Source organism: Polypterus senegalus, chromosome 10 (genome assembly GCF_016835505.1).
Source record: "Polypterus senegalus isolate Bchr_013 chromosome 10, ASM1683550v1, whole genome shotgun sequence".
Taxonomy (NCBI): Eukaryota; Metazoa; Chordata; class Cladistia; order Polypteriformes; family Polypteridae; genus Polypterus; species Polypterus senegalus.
In genome coordinates this window covers 170,702,772-170,723,165 of record NC_053163.1, presented here as the reverse complement: position 1 = coordinate 170,723,165, position 20,394 = coordinate 170,702,772, and the positions used below count along the sequence as shown (strand labels likewise).

The window sequence follows — 20,394 nt, the reverse complement described above, 5'->3', positions numbered from 1 at the left end:
ATGGCTCCATGAAGAGATACTCTAAAATGATATTCTTTCTCTTAACAAAGAATAATCAAAAAAAGAGATCTCCTTAATAGCTTTTTGATTTTTCCTTGAGAACAATGTAATCAGAAAAAAATAAAACGGAGACATTGTCTTTGGTCACCTGCTTCTCAAATATTTCTCCTGAGGAAAAAAAATACCCTGGTAGCCTCACAAGGGTCTCCTCGTGAGTTTCAGTGAAGATCTCAACAAAGTTATACAAAGGACTCAGATCTGACAAGTTGACATTTGATTTTCAGGTCAGGTCAGGTTGGGGAGCATTCACTGGTACAGCACATTGTCGCATCCATCACATGATGAAACAGCTTGGGGATCCTGGTTGGCAATCCCCCCAGGCAGACAAGCGGTCCAGTCCCAAGCTCGGAAAATGGGCGCACCCTTGGCCTGGTCCAGTCACTTGGGTCCTCAACAATGAGTATCCTGTGAGCCAGATCACCCTCAGGGAATCACACTAACATGGCCGTAGTGCCGTAACTGACGTTCCCTCACAACAAAGGTCATGTGCCTCATTTGGGACTCCTTGAGCAACACAAGTCAAACTAACAGTACCCAAGGATTCTCTGAAGAGTCAAAGTACTGAAGGAGTCCAGTCTTCACCTCAGGTCAGTGGACACAGTCCATGTCTTGCAACCATATAGCAAGAAGGACTAGGACTCTAAAGACTTGGACCTTGGCCCTTTTGCATAGATATCGGGAATGCCACACACCCTTTTCCAGCGACCTCATGACCCCTCCATGCTCTCCCAATCCGTCTACTGACTTCATAGGAAGAGTCACCAGACACATGAATGTCACTGCCGAGGCAAATAAACCTTTTTTTTTACTAGTTTTGATTGGCAATCGTGCTGAGCTGAGAGTCACGTGTGCTTTGTGCTGACGTGTGCTTTGCAAACGCTAGAGTCTGTTGAGAGTGTTGGTTTGTTCTGTGGTGTGAGATTTACATTAAAAAAATACATTTTGCTCTTAAAAACTTGGGTTTTGGTTGCCTCTAAGGAACCGTGTGGGAATTTTTAAAGCTTTTTTCCCTTTAGAAGGGTTTTTGCTTTTTTTTTCGCCCGCACAAGAGCAAAAGTAGCTGGGTGTTTGGAAGTGCGCTTGGAAAAGTTATTTGTACTTGTTCTTTTTCTTGTTATCTGTATTTGAATTAGCATCGAGGCGGCAGGGTAGAAAGCAGCAGTAACTGATATCGGCATTTGTAAATAAATAACCGCGTCGTCGTAACAGCGATTCCTTAGTTTAAAGGAAAAGAAAAAAAGGCCGCGGCTGACTTCAAAGCAGTAAAAGGTGGAAACTCAGTAGTGCGCAGGTAAGCGGCCTGCGTTAAGACACCGTTCAGGCACAAGGAGCAGTAGGAGCAAATAAGGTAGTAAAGTTTTATTTATTTGTTTATTTTAGATTAAACAGTCCTTAGCGTCCAGAGGCAGAACAGTTAAGTGGGCGACAGCGTATTGGTTCATTAATACGGGGGAATACAAACAGTGCGAGTGAAGAGCTTATAAGTAAGAAGAGCGCAAAGCTAGAAGAGACAGAGAAAAGTAAAGTTAACCTCATAGAAAGGCAAACAGCAGGCAGCTGAGAGGGAGAACAGTACAGGAGCTTAAGGGGAAAAGGTGTAAAATATCTGTAGCAGATCTTAGTGTTACCATTTAAGTTAAGGAGCAGCTGAAAGAAGAAGAAATTTAATTTTAAGAAAGAAAAAAATATATATATAGTTAAGGCAGCTTAGTAATCCCAAATCAAATTTTAATAATGAGGCCAGTGCAATGCAAGTCCTGTTGGATGTTGGACTTTTAGATGATGGTTTGGAAGAGCCAGTTGTCTATGAGGGCTACATCTGCAAGAGATGCCAGCTGATCCAGCACCTCGAGCTCAGGGTCGCTGAACTGGAGGAGGAGTTGGCTGACCTGCGTTGTAATAGAGAATTGGCGGACTTGGCCCAGGTGTCCTTTAGAGATAGTGTGCACCCCTAAGGTGGCGCTGGAGGAGATTCCAGACCAGACAGGTAGGAATAGGTGGGTCACGGTCGCAAGGCGTAAGGTAAAGGGTGCACACTGTCCGGGGGCATCAACCCCAGAATTAGAAGTGTCTAACCGTTATCATGTCCTGGCGGAGCTGGACGGTGACTCTGATAATTCTGAGGTGGTAGGCAGGGTTGAGGAGCCCCAACGGGCCACCTCAAAACCAGTTCCCAAAAAGAGAGAGGTAGTGATAGTTGGGGACTCAATCATTAGGGGGATTGAAGCGCAGGTGTGCTCCAGAGAGAGAGAGTCTCGTACGGTGTGTTGCCTTCCGGGAGCACAGGTGGGAGACCTCCCTGGAAGGGTGGATAGGCTCTTGGCCAGAGCGGGTGGATCCAGTTGTCATTGTCCACGTTGGAACAAATGACATACATAAGGGTAGTCTGTCAGTTCTGCGATCCAAATTCAAAGAGTTAGGTACCAAGCTGAGGAGCAGAACTGACAAGGTAGTCTTCTCCAGTTCTGCCTGTGCCACGCGCCAGTCCAGGTAAGATTGAGGAGATTAGAAGGCTTAACGCGTGGCTCAAATCTTGGTGCAGGGTAGAAGGGTATAGGTTTATGGGGCATTGGGACTCCTTTTGGAACAGATGGGACCTGTTCCGCGTGACGGGTTACATCTGAACCGGAGGGGCACCAATGTATTGGGGAGGCGTATGTGTAGGCTAGTCGAGGATTGTTTAAACTAGGGAATGGGGGGGCAGGGAGTTTAGGACAGGCCAGATTTAGATCTATACATGGAAGAACAAACAATGGTGTAGAAATAAAAATGCATAGTAATGTAAATTTTAAGCAAACACGTAAAGATAGAAGGATTAACACATTAAAAATAGCTTGCCTTAATGCTAGAAGTATCAAAAATAAGGTAAGTGAGTTGGAGTTGTATGTAGCAGAGCACAATTATGATATTATAGCAATAACGGAAACCTGGCTAAATAACAAAGATGGGGATGAGTGTAACATAGAGGGATACACATTTTTAGGAAGGATAGACAGAACAGAAAAGGAGGTGGGGTTGCTGTTTATGCCAAACAGGAATTAAATGTAAGTCATCTTCAGTTGGATGATGAGCCCCATCTTAGTGAGGACATGTGGCTTCGCCTGGAAAATATTAGGGAAAAAGGTCTCATTTTAGGAGTGTGTTATAGACCACCCAATTCAGACAGTAATTTCAACACACATCTTTTAGTAATATCAAAAGGCAAGTTTACAGGGGATATTATAGTCATGGGGACTTTAATTATCCAAATATTAACTGGGATAACCTTACAGATGGAGGAGCACAAGAGCAGGAGTTTTAGAAGTAATCGCGACTGTTTTTAACACAGCATGTTAAAGCACCAACAAGGGGTGAAGCCTATCTGGATTTAGTATTCTGTAATAATCAGGATAGAATTGAGGGTGTAGAGGTGATTGAACCACTAGGGTCAAGTGACCATAATGTAATACAATTCTCAGTATTTTGTAAGAGTACAGATGCAAAGACTAAAATTGTTAAGTTGAACTTTAGTAGGGCTAATTTTGAGCAGATGCGACAAAGTCTAAGTAGGATAGACTGGGATAAGCTTTTAAATGTGGAGACAGTCGAGGAGCAGTGGAACAGGTTTAAAATGTTTTACATGTAATGCAGGACAGATACATACCTAAATTTGGAAGTAATAGGAAACTAAAAAATCTCCACGATGGATTAATAAAGATTTAAAAAGAAGTTGCAAAGGAAAAACTGCTGTATAAGGCATATAAGACTAATGACTGCAAAGAGAACCGTAGCGTATGAGAAAATGAGGGCAACCATTAAGAAGGATATCAGAGAGGCTAAAAGACAGTTGGAGAGGAATATAGCAGATAAGGCAAAGAAGACCCCAAGAGATTCTTTCAGTATTTTAGTAGTAAAAGAACAGTTAAGGAGGAGGTCAAGTTCATCAGGAATAGTAAAGGGAATTAAAAGATACAGACAATGAAATAGCAGATGCCCTAAACTTACATTTTTCTGAGGTGTTTACAAGTGAGCAAGTGGATAACCTGCCAGAGGTAAACACAACTACTAAGGAGGTACTGAGGGATTTGGAAATTGTAGAGGGAGAAGTGCTGCTCAGATTAAATAAGATGAAATCAAACAAATCACCAGGCCCAGATAATATTTATCCTCGTGTTCTTAAGGAGGCTAGTGAGTACATATATAAACCCTTGACACATATTTTTAGGAAGTCACTGTGCACTGGAGAGATTCCAAAGGACTGGAAAATGGCAAATATCATCCCATTATATAAAAAGGGTGACAGGGCAGATCCAAGCAACTATAGGCCAGTAAGCTTAACAAGCATCACAGGAAAATTAATGGAAGGAATTATTAAGGATAAGATTGAGCAACACATGACAAGGACAGGAGTTATTCTGAACAGTCAGCATGGGTTCAGAAGGGGAGGTCGTGTTTTACTAACATGTTGGAATTCTATGAGGAGGCAACAAAAGGATACGATCAAAGTGGAGCTTATGATATTATTTATCTGGACTTTCAGAAAGCATTTGATAAGGTGCCACATGAGAGGTTGGGCATCAAGTTAAAAGAAGTGGGAATTCAGGGTGATGTTTTTAGATGGGTGCAGAATTGGCTCAGACACAGGAAGCAGAGGGTGATGGTGCGAGGAACCTCATCAGAACTGGCGATGTTAAGAGTGGTGTTCCACAGGGGTCAGTGCTAGGGCCGCTGCTATTTTTAATATATATAAATGATTTAGATAGGAATATAAGTAACAAGCTGGTTAAGTTTGCAGATGATACCAAGATAGGTGGATTAGCAGATAATTTGGAATCCGTTATATCATTACAGAAGGACTTGGATAGCATACAGGCTTGGGCAGATTTGTGGCAGATGAAATTTAATGTCAGTAAATGTAAAGTATTACACATAGGAAGTAAAAATATTAGGTTTGAATACACAATGGGCGGTCGAAAAATCGAGAGTACACCTTATGAGAAGGATTTAGGAGTCATAGTGGACTCCAAGCTATCAACTTCCAAACAGTGTTCAGAAGCCATTAAGAAGGCTAACAGAATGTTAGGTTATATAGCACGATCTGTGGAGTACAAGTCCAAGGAGGTTATGCTCAACCTTTATAATGCACTGGTGAGGCCTCATCTTGAGTACTGTGTGCAGTTTTGGTCTCCAGGCTACAAAAAGGACATAGCAGCACTAGAAAAGGTCCAGAGAAGAGCGACTAGGCTGATTCCAGGTCTACAGGGGTTGAATTATGAGGAAAGATTAAAAGAGCTGGGCCTTTACAGTTTAAGCAAAAGAAGATTAAGAGGTGACATGATTGAAGTGTTTAAAATTATGAAGGGAATTAGTACAGTGGATCGAGACTTGTATTTTAAAATGAGCTCATCAAGAACACGGGGACACAGTTGGAAACTTGTTAAGGGTAAATTTCGCACAAACATTAGGAAGTTTTTCTTTACACAAAGAACGATAGACACTTGGAATAAGTTACCAAGTAGTGTGGTAGACAGTAAGACGTTAGGGACTTTCAAAACTCGACTTGATGTTTTCTTGGAGGAAGCAAGTGGATAGGACTGGCGAGCTTTGTTGGGCTGAATGGCCTGTTCTCGTCTAGATTGTTCTAATTCTAATTCTAATTCTAAATTCCTGGATGTTGTTTTTTATCCAAGACACTCGCAAGCCCATTTTATTTTGCAATTTGAAAATTGTGTGCTCAGTAATATGTGGGGAAATGTATGGAGAGTAGTAATAAAAATACTAACTAATAAGGCAGGCGATAAGACACGATAAGACTTTGGACCTCATGCCCTGAGGTTATGTGTATAAATCCCACTTCAGACACCATGTAACTATAGACAAGTCACTTCACCTGCCTGTGCTCCAACTGGAGAAACAAAAGAAATTTAGGCAATCCTATCTCAGATGTTGTAAGACACCTTGGATGAAGGCATCAGCCCAACAAGAAGTAAAAAATGTGATGTCTTGAAAGAGATTATAATAACATTAGAAAGAGATCTCACAAAATATCCCAGGATTTTCTAACCAAATTCTCAATTTTGGCTCCTTTTACCTCAATCATCTCTTGTGTCTCCTTTTTGTCTAAAGCTGTTGCTCCTCAGGAATTCTAAGAGAAACATCTGTGACAGAGCTTATTCTTAAATGAAAATCTCTGTGAAGTCTCAGGAGCCATCAAAGATCAACTGGTGGTCTGTAACATTTTCCTAATTGTTTTTCAGGAACAAAGATAGGACAAAATAAATGCCTGATTCATGTTCCCTGACCTCAGAAACCCCAGAATAGTCACCAAGAAAGTCCCAAAAGCTCATTTGCAAATTGCAAAATAAATGAGTAAAGAACACCAGTCGCAAGAACTGTATCTGTGTCACATGATGCTTAAAGGATTTTTGGTTTCATTTGGTTTGCAGTGTTATAAAATACAACCTGATAATTCTTTGGGTTTGATTTGAAATGTAAAAAATGAAAAATAAATAAATGAACAAACATCAGTAATGTTTTGCATTTCAGTTGAAATTATATCATAATATGTGTTGATAATGATTTGTATTTGGTTTGTCATGCGTGATGGACAACACCCATGTGCAGGCATCCCAGTCAGGATGGGTTCTGATTCTTTACTGGGCTCGGATACCAGTAGGATGAATGGCCAGGAGGAGACAACGTGACAAGGCTACTGGCTCCCCCAACACAATAGATGGCAGCCTTCCAGGGCAACACACCGGCAAGGCATGCTGGGAACTGGAGTTCGATAGAGCAGTTTTGTCATGGTACCACCAGGGGGTGCTGCAGGGATACGTGATCCCTGCTCTCTGGGACTTCGATTGATTCCGAAGTGCAGTGGAACCTCGCGTCACGAACGTCTCTGACCACGTACAAATCGGGTTACGACCAAAAAGTTTACCATACTGCATCTGTTCACAACCACACACTCGGTATACGAACAAGCCAGTTTCCCTTCCGGTTTGTATGTGCCGATGATTTCCGCACGTGTTTAGTCTCTTCCCGTACATTATTCTCGGTCAGACGTGCGTGCATGCAAGGTTAGTTTTGTTGGTTGTTTATGGTTAGTTTTTGTATAAATTACGGATTTTTCAAATTTTCATTTTTTTCCCTGTGCTTAAAACTCATTAAAAAAAGTGTTTACAGCAAGCGATTCGTAAGGCTATAGCATGAACTCTTGCAATGTTAGTTTTCTCTGTTCAAGGTTTTCTCAGTGTTTGTTATTCAATGTTTTTACATTTAGTTTACTATTACACTGTGCATTCTATGGTATGATTAACTATTTTTGTGCTTAAAATCTTTAAAAATATATATTTTCCTACAGTTCGGAACGGAGTAATTGTATTTACATACAATCCTATTGGGGAAATTACTTCGGGTCACGACCAAATCGGGTTGCGACTAGAGTTTTGGAACGAATTACGGTTGTGCCCCGAGTTTCCACTGTACTTCGATCGGGCTGTGCCCAGGTACCGGAAGCACTCTTAAGTTCCAAAATAAAAGGAGCCGCACTACCACATCCAGGTGAGTCGGAGTCAGGAGAAAGGAGGATAAAGCTCGACTGGAGGTGTGGAGGAAAGGAAGCAAATAAGAGCCTGGAAATTCTAGCTATTTATCAGCATCGTGCAAGATGAGGAAGCAAAAAATACATTTTTTATTTAGATTATATATAGTGAGGTGCATTGGCGATTCTAAATTATCCCTAGTGTGTGCTTGGTGTATGGGTGTGTGTGTGTCTGTGTGTGTGCACCCTGCGGTGAGCTGGCACCCTGCCCGGGGTTTGTTTCCTGCCTTGCACCCTGTGTTGGCTCAGATTGGCTCTGGCAGACTGCCGTGACCCTGTAGTTAGGATATAGCGGGTTGAATGATGGATGGATGGATGGATAGTGAGGGACCATCAGGTGTCCCTACCTTAATGGATTCTGCTCCATTAACTAGCCTGGAGGCAAAGGGAAACAAAGCACAGCTGGGGAGCAGTGATATTTAGGACAAGGCAGCAAGAAGAGGCTGTAGCAGCAGATACTCCGGGGTTGGAATTCTAGTAACGTTGGAGCAACACCCAGGATGGACTGTGGAACAGGGAAGGACAGCATAGTGGGTGATGGCCTACTATGGCCAGTACAAACGGTGTCAACATCCCATCTGGAGGACCCCAGTGTGGCCACCTACATTGTAACATGGGAGTTCCGGTCCCAAGGATCTGTCCTGCTGGGCTCTGTGGAGGCCGCCTGGGGTGGTCATCTGGAATACTGATGGCACAAGGGCTGTTGGGGTCCTGCCGGACCTGGAAGTGTTTCCTGCAGTAATAGATTAATTACTGGAAGTACTGCTGGGTCTGAAGTTAAAGGGGACCGCCCCACTCAGCTCGGGGGTCAGAATTGGGAGGAAGTGAGTGAGACCTAATGGGAGATGAAGGAGGAGAAGCTTCATGCCTATTGTAAAAATTGAAGTAAGGAAACTGGAAGCCTTCTGAAGGTGCTGTTGAATAAAAACTTTTGTTCATCCCTGGACTGTGCCGTGAAGTAATTTCAGGGGTTTTAGGGCGCTGTGGCACCCCCTATAGGCCACAATTTATATTCCCTTAAAATAAATCCATAGCAAATGCATTTTGAGTTTGTGACCCACCTCTCACAACCAGGTTGACGCCTGTTCCCGATGCGTATGGCTTGTCCACCTGTACCTTGCTGAACTTCTCACAGTAATACTTCCCGGTGTCGTTGACTCTGACGTCCCTCACTGAGATGCTGTAGTTGACCATTGGGTTTTCTACGGCCCACCGCACTCGGAGGTCATTCTTCTCACTTTCTTTCGGGGCTGCAGAGAAGAAGTGTTGGCGTCCACTGCCAGTCCCTTTGTACCACCTGACTGGTCCCAGGGGTGTCTCATTTAATAAGATGCACCCTAAGGTGATGCTGCTTCCTTCTTCTGCTTCCACTTGTTTGGGTTCTTGAGTGACTGTAAGAGAGGGACAATTTTTTCAAATGAGAATTTCATATTTCTGAAATAAAAATTATAACATTTGAAAAGCATGCAATAACAGGCCTTACATTTTCAGGTTACAAACACTCATCCTTAAGGTAGCTAAAAAACATAAACGAGGGGTAAATTCTGGAAGGGCAGTTTTGATGACTGATGGCAGTCTATTCAATCCAAGTTGTTAAACCCTTCACTCTTCCTTGGACCCCAAATCATTTTGTACAGGTTCCTATTGACACAATGCTTTTCTAAATGCTCATCAAAAAATCTAAATTAAGGTTTTCAGCGTTCACTTTTAAAAAAAGTATTTCTCTATATTCAAATTTCATTCCAAATTTTTTTTTTAATAGAAGAAGACAATCCAAATACATTTCTGAATCCAATCAAATACATCCATTTATTGTTAATCTGCAGGTGATTCAAAATGCATCAGCACGTTTTGCGTTCAACCAGCTGAGGAGGACGTGTGTCACTTCGCCCTTCAGGTCGCAACACTGGCTCCCTGATAGTGAAACACATTAAGTTGAAATCCATGATGTTTGCATGAAGATCTGTGCCTGTGAATATGGAGATACTTGTGAGGTCCTGTGCTCCTTCTCGACAACTCAGGTCTGTTGATGAAAGGCATCTGGTGATGCCACCCCTGCGTGGTATCAAATCTCAGTCCAGACCTTTTCATGTGTGACTCTTAGCTGGTTGAACCATTCAGAATTCTGAATACCTCAAAGTGTTTGAAAACTTTCATGTTTGGTGAATTTTTGTGAATGTATGGGCTCGACTGGGACATAGTACGTAAGTTCAAAAACATGATGCTTACCCGCAGAATAGTTAATGAATTACTACCTGGCCGGGATGCCTCCATGCTGGGAGGACCGGGGGAACAAGTACAATTACAATACAATTTATTTCAATTCATCATAATAACTATTCATGGTTGATCTAAAATCTGTACTAACCCCTACTCTCTCTTCTGTTTCTTTTTCGATGTCCTTTTGGTGGTGGCTACTACTCAAAGCAACAGTGATGGATTAAAAGCCAGAAGTCTGCATGACCATCATCATCAAGAGCGTCCGTGAGAACCCTAAATACAAAGAGGACTGTTTCATTTTCATTGATGTTAGGTAGAATGCCCAGAGGGGACTGGGTGGTCTCGTGGCCTGGAACCCCTGCAGATTTTATTTTTTTCTCCAGCCGTCTGGAGTTTTTTTTCTGTTTTTTCTGTCCTCTCTTACCATCGGACCTTACTCTTTTTCTATGTTAACTAATGTTGTCTTATTTTAATTTCTTATTTTGTCTTTTTATTTTTCTTCATTATGTAAAGCACTTTGAGCTACTTTTTTGTATGAAAATGTGCTATATAAATAAATGTTGTGGTTGTTGTATTTTTGTGTACAGCCCAAAATCACACAAGAAGTGCCGCAATGGGCTTTAACAATGCCTCTAGACAGCACCCCATCCTTGACTCTCTAAGAAGACAAGGAAAAACTCCCAAAAAAACCCTTGTAGGGAAAAAAATGGAAGAAACCTCGGGAAAGGCAATTCAAAGAGAGACCCCTTTCCAGGTAGGTTGGGCGTGCAGTGGGTGTCAAAAAGAAGGGGGTCAATACAATACAATACACAGAACAGAACAAATCCTCAATACAGTATAAAAATAAAAATTTTAGAAGTACGGAGTAGAATTTAACAGTAGATGATATCACATAATATGATTTGGATTTGTTTTAAGTCCTGGAGACTTCATCCATCAAGCTGTATCCCCCAGTTGGCCATTCTAAAGCTGAAATAGGGCTAATCCGATGAAAGGACCCCTCCTTCCCACAATTCTTGTGATCTTCCATCAAGAATGACTTTAGCTTAGGCAGGCAAAACAACTTGGCAGGTGGGCCGTGGCACCAAGTGCCACATTTGAGTACCGAGAAGAGAAACAGAATAGGTGAGGGTTAGTAACAAATTCTAACTGTCATGTTACTTCTGTTTTAGTGCTGATGACTAACAACAGAGATGCAGTCTGTACAGTTCATCAGCAAGTGTGGTCAGAACGTTACCTCCACGGGAACGCTAGATGGCAATCCTCCTGGGTTGCAGCAGGGCTTCATGGGAGTTGGAGCTATCCACAGCCCTGTTGGGATCCAGAGGTGCCACCAGGGTGTGCTACAGCAGCTGCTTAAGCCCTCTTGAGCTTTTTTTAAATAACAGGATTTATGTAGCGGAAGAACGGGGAAGTTGGTGTACACACAGATTTATGCATCTGGATTTTTTTGTGTGTACGCACATTTCTGCTTTTGTCAGTACGCCATGTTTTAGTGTGAATTCTATGCACAGAGCTATGCATGATGCCCCAGGAGAGAGATGAAGGACTTGGAGTATAATTTTTACTCAGGGAAGCATGGTGGCACAGTGGTTAGCACATTTTTACCCACAATAAACGGTATAACACAGTTGCCAGACATTTCCCTAACCCTCAGGGACCCGTAAAAGACCCACTGCACCATTATAATCCACTCAAAACCGGTTCACTTTCTTCCCATTGAATTCAATGCATTTTGCCCAGTTTGCAGAAGTTCCCACGTTTTTACAGAACTCAAGGAAATGCAAATTCAGTGGGGCTGAACTCATCACTTCCATTCACATATAAGACACTGGCACGGTGGTCAGCACCAGCTCAAATTGTTTTTTCCGCCCAGATGCCAAAAGGGTGCGTCTTTTAGTGGGTCAGTGCCCAGCGATGTACTGGTTTCCCTATTCTAGGTTTGTACTCGATGCTACCAGGATGGACTCCAGTCCCCTTCAACTCTGAGTTAGATGAGCAGATCAGACAATAACTATATACTTTAAAAAGTGAAATAATCTGTGTGTATGGGGGGGTGGGGGTTTATACCTCTCAGCTAGCCTGGAAACATCTGGAAGGTGTTGACAGATGTTGCTGACTCATAAGGAGTGAAAAAAGGTGTCATTTTGCTTGACTTCTCACTATATTTTGGGCTAAATGAGAATAAAATAGAACAGAGAAGTCTGGTCTGAGACTCGTGACTGCTGCTTACTTCTTTTATACTTTTTCCCCATATCGTGGTGGCCGGTAACATATGGACAGCGGTAATGAAACACTTTACTAGGATTACAAAGTTGCAGTCCTGGCTTCTGAATTATACAATTAAATGCTCTCATTTATATTGCTGTACTCCAGTTAGCTCAGAATTGTTCTAGAAGAAAAAGAGGGCAAGTGTGGTTAAGACTTTGGGCTTTAAACACTGAAGTTGTGTGTTCAAATCCCACTGCTGACACCAGTGTGACCTTAAGAAAGTCACTTCAACTGCTGGTGCTCCAACTAGCAAACCAAAAGAATTTTAACCAATCGTATCGCAAATGTTGTGAGACACTGTAGATAAAGGCATCAGTCCAATAATAAATAAAAATACAAAGTCTTGAAAGAGATGAAAGCACGACTAGAAAGAGATCTTGTGTGAGTGTGTTTCCAACCAAATATAGCTGATGGTGAGAAAGGCAGGATCAAGCATGAGCCAAACACGTAGCAAAAGAAATCTCTCAGTCCATTAAAAGGGTTTAGTTAAAAGTCAAAGCAAGAATGGAGAAAGGTTGTTACACGGTGTCTGTGGTATAGCGGGTCCACAGCTCATGTCCAAGGGCCATTTTTAAAATAAATAATCACCGCACTCGCGGCTTAGCGAGGGGGCGTGGTGATGTGTGGCTGAAGTGGTTCCTGGGGTGATTTGCCCTGCGGGCGAGTCCCACTTAAATACACAGGTGAGGAGTCGTCTGCATCTGTAATTGTTCCCGGGAGCCGCTGATTGCCACAGGTGAATCACGACCCCATTATAAAGAGTAGCGCAAGGCGGCTAGGAGAGGAAGAAGAAAAAGGAAAGAGAAAAAAAAAAAAAGAAGCAGCATGGAGAGAGCACCAGTGCGAGCGAAGGCTCGCAGGCAGGCAGCTGGACAGTTGAGTCCTAGCGGGGGTGTTTGGCCAACACATAGGGCAGTTGGAAGTGGTCGCTCCCACTCAGCATTTTATGAAGGAATGGGAGTGACCGGCAGAGAAGGAAGTGGGAGTCGGAAGGCTTGGAAGTAGAAGCCAGAACGTGAACATCCTGGTCATCGGGTGAAAAGCCAAGTCTCGGTCTGGACAGCGCAACCGAAGCTGGGGATCGGGAAGCCTCCAGACCAGCTGAGTAGCGAGAAGGCCAGCTGCAGGAAGGGCGACTCCCCTGTTGAGAAGCCTGGGAGCCGCCAGGTAAAAGACACCGGGCTTTGGATATTTTAAAGGGACTGCTTCCAGCGTTATTTTAACCTTGTCGTCATTTTAAAGGATTGTTTTTTTCTCTGTTGTTTTTAACCTCCACTCTGCACCTATGTTATGGATTATTTATTTAATAATTTAAAACGCTGCACTTTGTTTGGGTAATGTTTTGTTTTTGATTTTAATAAAAGCAATTTTGCACATTTTGCACCATTCCCTTGCTCCATTGTTGTGCCTCACTGCCGAGCTCATTGGTAAAATTACCGACAGTGATGGGTTCAAGGGCTCCCAGAAGCCAGACGGGAGCGTGAAGCGAACCCACATCGTCACATTTGGTGGATAGCTGGGGTCTTTGCCTCCAGGGAAGCAAGTGTGGTCAGAGCATTACCTCTGGCAGCCCCCTGGGTAGCAGCAGTGCCTCGGACTCCCGCAGGCATCCATGGGAGTTTAAGTTTAGTGCAGCCCTGTTGGGATCCATGGGCACCACCAGTGGGGTGCTGCAGCAACTGCTGAGCCCTTATGGGCGGTTCTTCCGCCACACCCAGAAGTGCTGCCAGGAATACATCATCAGGCATTTATAAAAGGGGCCAGCAGACACTGCTCAGTGAACCAGAGTCGAGAGGAGGGAGACGAAGCTCTCCGAGGAGGAGTGGAGGAGAGAAAGAAAAGAGAGAGAAGAAAAAGAAAAGTATTGTGGGGAGCTTGTGTTTAGTGGGACTGTGTTGTGCCTGTGGGAAACGGGGAAGGCATTTCCCACGAGGTGTAGAAAAATAAAAACATTTGTGTTTTTATAAGCGCCACCTGCATCTGTCTGTGTCGGGTTGAGGGGCTTCTGCAACCTCCAGAGGTGTCACAACATGTAGAATAAAAGGCAAACATTAAAAAAAATGTTTCTCCTTGCTAAACTTCAGTTGTTTTGATCCTTAAGGATGAGTTATTTCTCTGTGCTTTACTTCACAAACGTACAGCTCTGCACACGCCACTGAGCGGCGCGATTTGATACCGTGTGCCCTCTATGCCTTACACATGGCAGGGCAGGTCACTAACTGAGCCTGATCTGCGATCAGAGAGACAGGAGATAGTTAGAATATTCCATTTCAGTTCAGCTTGTGGGGCTTAAAAGAACCTCCCATACGCTCTGCACTAATTGATAGGCAAATATTTCAAATAACTATGAAAATACGTCTATCATCTTCACATGTCCTAAATAACTGGCAAATGGCTCTTAAATCAAATTCTCAATTTGGTCTCCTTTTATTTCAGTCGTATCTCGTGTCTCCTTTTCTATCTAAAGGTGTTTCTCCTAAGGAATTCTAGGAGAGACATCTGTGACAAAGCGGATTCTTTAATGAAACAAAAACTGAGACTCTCTGTGCAGTCTCCTGAGCCGTTAAAGAGCAACATTTAAGAAGTTACATTTTTCTTGAGGAGGGTAGGGTGGTCTTCACAGCTCTTTGTTACAACACAGAACTCAGTCAGTGACGATGAAGCAGCCTGGTAATGTGACACATTTAGGGTTCCACTCCTAAACTCTCTCCATCATTCCACGTATTTAAAGGATCCCTCTCTCGTAACTCAAGATGTCCGTTATACTTACACTACTTTATATTACAGTTAAATTAAATTAAATGGATTAAAGGTGAGAAGTTCTTTTTTTAACAGGTTTGACCACCCTAACCCACTCTCACCTTGGAGTACTGAACCCTCCACTCATCCTAGGAGAGACATCCTCACCTACAATTACAGCAGCCCAGGTGAGCAGAGAGCTGAGGAGACTTCGTGCCAGCAAAGCAGTGGGTCCAGATGGAGTATCGCCACAACTGCTGAAGGCCTGTGCACTGGAGCAGGGGAGTCCTCTACAGTGCATCTTCAACTTGAGCCTGGGACAGGGCAGAGTCCCGAGACTTTGGAAAACATCTTGCATCACCCCAGTCCCAAAGGTACCACATCCTAGTGTGCTGAATGACTTCAGGCCTGTCGCTCTGACATCACATGTGATGAATACCATGGAGAGGCTGCTGCTTCACCACCAGAGACCACATGTCCGCCATGCCCTCGACCCTCTGCAGTTCGCATACCAGGAGAAGGTGGAAGCGGAGGATGCCATCATCTATATGCTACATCTCCCACTTGAACCGAGGCAGTGGTGCTGTAAGAATTATGTTTCTGGACTTCTCTAGCCCCTTCAACACCATCCAACCTCTGCTCCTTAGGGACAAGCTGACAGAGATAGGAGTAGATTCACACCTGGTGGCATCGTGAATCATGGACTATCTTACAGACAGACCTCAATATGTGTCTCGGGAACTGCAGGTCTGACATTGTGGAAAGCAACACAGGAGCGCCGCAGGGGACTGGACTTTCTCTGGTCCTGTTCAGCCAACATACATCAGAATTCCAATGCAACTCGGAGTCCTGCCATGTGCAAAAGTTCACATGACGACACTGCTATCATGGGCTGCATCAGGAGTGGGCAGGAGGAGGATATATGGAATATAGGAACCTAATCAAGGACTTTGTTCAATAGTGCGACTCAAACCACTTACACCTGAACAGCAAAACCAAGGAGCTGGTGGTGGATTTTAGGAGGACCAGACCCCTCATAGACCCCATGATCATCAGAGGTGACTGTGCAGAGGGTGTAGACCTATACCTGGGAGTGCAGCTGGATGATAAATTGGACAGGATTGCCAATACTGATGCTCTGTGTAAGAGAGGACAGAGCCGACTATACTTCCTTAGAAGGCTGGCATCCTTCAACATCTGCAATAAGATGCTGCAGATGTTCTATCAGATGGTTGTGGCGAGTGCCCTCTTCTACACGGTGGTGTGCTGGGGAGGCGGCATAAAGAAGAAGGATGCCTCACGCCTGGACAAACTGGTGAGGGAGGCAGACTCTATTGTAGGCACGGAGCTGGACAGTTAGACATCCGTGGCAGAGCGAAGGGCGCTGAGCAGGCTCCTGTCAATCATGGAGAATTCACTGCATCCACTGAACAGGATCATCTCCAGACAGAGGAGCAGCTTCAGCGACAGACTCCTGTAACCGTCCTGCACCACTGACAGACTGAGGAGACCCCACACTATGCGACTCTTTTCCACTCGGGGGTGTAAACGTTAATATTATACAGTTATTGTCTGTTATACCTGCATTGGTATCACTCTTAAATTGAATATTTTTCTTATCAATATGCTACTGCTGGAGTATGTGAATATTTCCTTGGGATTAATAAAGCATCTATCTATCTATCTATCTATCTATCTATCTATCTATCTATCTATCTATCTATCTATCTATCTATCTATCTATCTATCTATCTATCTATCTATCTATCTATCTGCGTTCACATGACCGTCATCATCAAATTCTTGCATGAGAACCCTGAATACAATGAGGACTCATTGAGGTCATTTATGTCTGGTAGAATGCCCAGAGGGGACTGGGCAGTCCCATGGCCTGGAACCCCTGCAGATTTTATTTTTTTTTTCTCTAGAAGTCTGGAGTTTTTTTTTGTGTTTTCTGTCCTCCCTGGCCATCGGACCTTACTTTTATTCTATGTTGATTAGTGTTCCCTAATTTTAATTCTCATTTATTTGGTCTTTTTTCTAGTTCTTCATCATGTAAAGCACTTTGAGCTACATTGTTTGTATGAAAATGTGAGATAAAAATAAATGTTGTTGTTAACATTTCGCACGCCGTTGCCTAACAGAATCATCGGCTGCGTGAAGATCCTAACAGATGTCTATTTTCTGCCAGCTAACCGCATGGTTGATTGTTTTCAGGCCAGAGGGTTTCAGTTACCCCCGAACAGGAAATTGAATGGCGGCTGAAAAAGAGGCTCTGAAAGTCACTCACTGATTTATTAAAAACCACAAGAGTTTCGCTGTTTTGATCCACAATGGTGAGCTTTGTATGCTTCCTGTTTAGGAGTGATGGTCCAGAATGCAATGCTAGCACTCTGGCTGGTCCAGATAGAGAAACCAAAAAAATAAAAATAAAGGCTCAGATTACAAGAAAAGATTACAAGGCACTCCAATGCAATTCCAAAGTGGGACCCTCATGTTACATGCCTGAAGGCAAGTGGTGGGTGGATGGAGTGGCCCTTTCATTACAGTTAGGCGTGGGAGTGTTTTTATGAGGGTGTAGTCTCAGCTGATTATTTGCCTCAATGGACCCTCTTGACATTTGGCTTTTGTGGTGCATCGGCAGGGAAAGCTGTCAACCATCACCTATCAGCTTTATGACAATGCCAAAAAACACACTGTATGATTTTCAAAGGCTGTTCTATGAAAATGTGGGTTGGCACGTCCACCTTAATCTCCAGACCATAAAATCTGGCACTGTTCCAATCATGAAAATCATTGTTCACACATCTCTGTATACCATATATACTCGTGTTTAAGTTCTCCCGTGGATAAGTCAGGGCTTGATTTGACCGTATAACTTCCAGTATTTTAGAATGTCGCTCGCATAAGTTGAATGCGGAAAACTCACGCTATTGGTCCAGGAGATTACGATATGCTAACACCCACCTGAGAGAGTCACCACGGAGCACACAGCCTTTTTTTTCTATGCATCGTGCCTACGTGACCACACGGTGATACCCGAACTATTCTGAAGCAACATTTGCCCAGATTTGTGTTTTTTTGTATCTCACACCCTCATTCACCTTTAGCATAAGAGCATACGTTATCTATGATGGAGCATTCGATCAAGAAGAAAATATGAAGCTGGTTTTAAATTGAAGTGACGAAAGAAACTGGTCATTGTGTTGCTGCAACAAAATTCGATATGTCTGAGAAACTGGTGCGCAATTGGAGTGAGGCAAAAAAAAATGTGTCGCATTTTTGAGTTTATGATTGGTTTTTCGGGTTTCAAGACCCGACCAATACGTGAGCTACGTTTATAAATCACAACGCACCTCGATGCTAATCAATCTCATGCATATGCAACGACGACGCTGCAGACGTTCATTGGCTAGTTGAGGAGCCTCCCGCCTTTATTGCATATACAATAAATAATAATAATAATTAATTACATTTATATTTTGCTATTCTCGCTACTCAAAGCACTTTACGTAAACAGAGGGGATCCAGTTCTACCTCCACTAATTTGCAGCACCCACCCGGATGAAGCAACGGCGGCCATTTTTGCTCCATTACACTCACTGCACATTAACTATTAGATGGTGAAGGAGTACAATAAAATTTATTTTTTATAACCCAAAATCACACAAGCAGTGCCGTAATGGGCTTTAACAAGCCCTGCCTCTTGTGAGTGAGACAGAGATAGCCAATTAGACACAGGGGGTGGATCAGGGGGACCAGAATGGATAAGGCTGTGACAAGGGGGCAATTTTAGCCAGAAACAGACACTGGGACACTAGACAGGGTTGAGGGAAAGCTGAACGGACCAAAGCATAGCGACGTCCTTAATGATAGCCCTGGACCTCAGACTGGGCAGAGCATTTCCTAAGCACAAATCAAAGACAACACAAAAACAGCTCAGGGGACAACTCTGTGAATGTCCTTGAGGGGCTCCAGCCAGAGCCGAGACTTGAAACCCATCCAGCATCTCTAGAGAGACCTGAAGATTACTCACCACCTATGGTCTACATCTAACCTGACAACTCTTTATGTGCTTTATGCTTCACGCACATCTGAGTATTACATTCACTTGTCTTATTTTGGCCAATGCAAATTTGATAACAAAAGAAAAATAGGTTATGGGATGTCAGGGTAAAGCGTCATTACTTGTTAAGAAATCCGTACAATACGCATAAAGAACTTCACAGCAAACACAGAAACGTGAAACTGTGAAGAAGCAAACTACACTGCAACATGTCCCCGTTTAAATATACAATATGTATACTGCAGAAATGTACACACAACTCACACACTCAGCTGACAGCATATTTTCTTAAGCTTTTTGTATAAACAGCATGGAAAGTATCATAAAACATCTCAAACAGAGAGCTGAGGAGACACACCTACCATTCTAACACAGAAAACAATGTCAGCAATCTGATTTGTCTTCATAGGCTGACCCTACCACCTAACCCTAACCCTAACCTCAACCCGGCTTTATATTATTTCAAATTTCAGTAAAGCTCGGCACACAGCGGACATCATCCGAAGTCGATATCCCACCTACCTTGACAGCAGTTTAACGGTACAGAAGTCACACAGGCGGCGATCAGAAGCAGGTGCTGCATGGCTCTTCTTTAACAAGTAGAAGTGCCTGACTCAGGGAGAAGCTCACGCTGAAAGAGGAAGTGCCATTTTCCTGAGTTGCAAATTCCTTGTGAGAAGTCAGGGTTCAGTAAATTCACCCCGTACATTTTATTTTATTTTTTTTTCTGGCTTTCGTCTTTACTTCTGAAGGATTTATTTTGTTTTTCCTTCTGCGGCCTGCCGTGTCACAACACTGACCTGAAAAGGATTTTTTTTTCACTCGCCAGTAAACTGCGTCGTTCATAATGGGATTAGGAATGGCTGATCTGTAATCTTTAGCAGGCAGAGGGAAGTTCACAGGAAGCAGGCGGTCTGTTTCCTTTCATTTATGAGGCACAGAGGTGTACAAAATGAGGTCAGGAATACAATCTGTGCCTTTCAGATTTTGATTGTCATAATGTAACTCCTGATTGTGTGTCTGTGTGTGCGTGCATGTCTGCATTTATAGGCCAACAATAAACCATTGGATGGATTAAGGAAAGATTAAGGGGATTTATTTAGAAAACAATGGGAATAGTAAAACACGACACAAAGCCATACTGCCTCCCTTGGACCTCTCTTTATCGTTCCTGGGATTCACAGGAAGCTAATGCGATTATCTACCCATATGCCCAGTGCTACCCCTGGCCAAACTGGTGCCCTAGTGGAATATTCTTGGGCCCTTGCCACAACTCCCACACCCACACTGCCCCTTCCTAAACTCACTACGTCAGTGTCTCTCTCTTCTTGGTCTGTAGGCTCAATGCCCGTAGAAGTCGACCATCCGCTGCATCAGTTTGTGCCACTTGGCTCTGAGTCTTGCTATTGTTGCCAGCCTAGCAGTATCCTTGCTGGTAAAATCTCCATTCATCCCA

The 20,394-nt window shown here is 43.3% G+C and overlaps 1 protein-coding gene across 2 annotated transcripts in view; it reads right to left on the bottom strand.

Annotated features, from left to right (window-relative positions):
- The window catches only part of LOC120538058 (tyrosine-protein phosphatase non-receptor type substrate 1-like), a 30,718-nt gene extending 10,903 nt beyond the window's left edge, over positions 1-19,815 (bottom strand). Inside the window, exons 1-2 of one of the 2 annotated variants that reach the window (XM_039767465.1) lie at positions 19,461-19,815; positions 8,704-9,033 (exon numbers count right to left, since the gene is read on the bottom strand). In XM_039767465.1, coding sequence (XP_039623399.1) covers positions 8,704-9,033; positions 19,461-19,521 — 391 coding nt within the window. In that variant the 5' untranslated portion in view covers positions 19,522-19,815. The remainder of the gene's footprint in view (positions 1-8,703; positions 9,034-19,460) is intronic. The other variant, XM_039767463.1, reaches the window with a different exon arrangement.
- Positions 19,816-20,394: the final 579 nt, after the last annotated feature.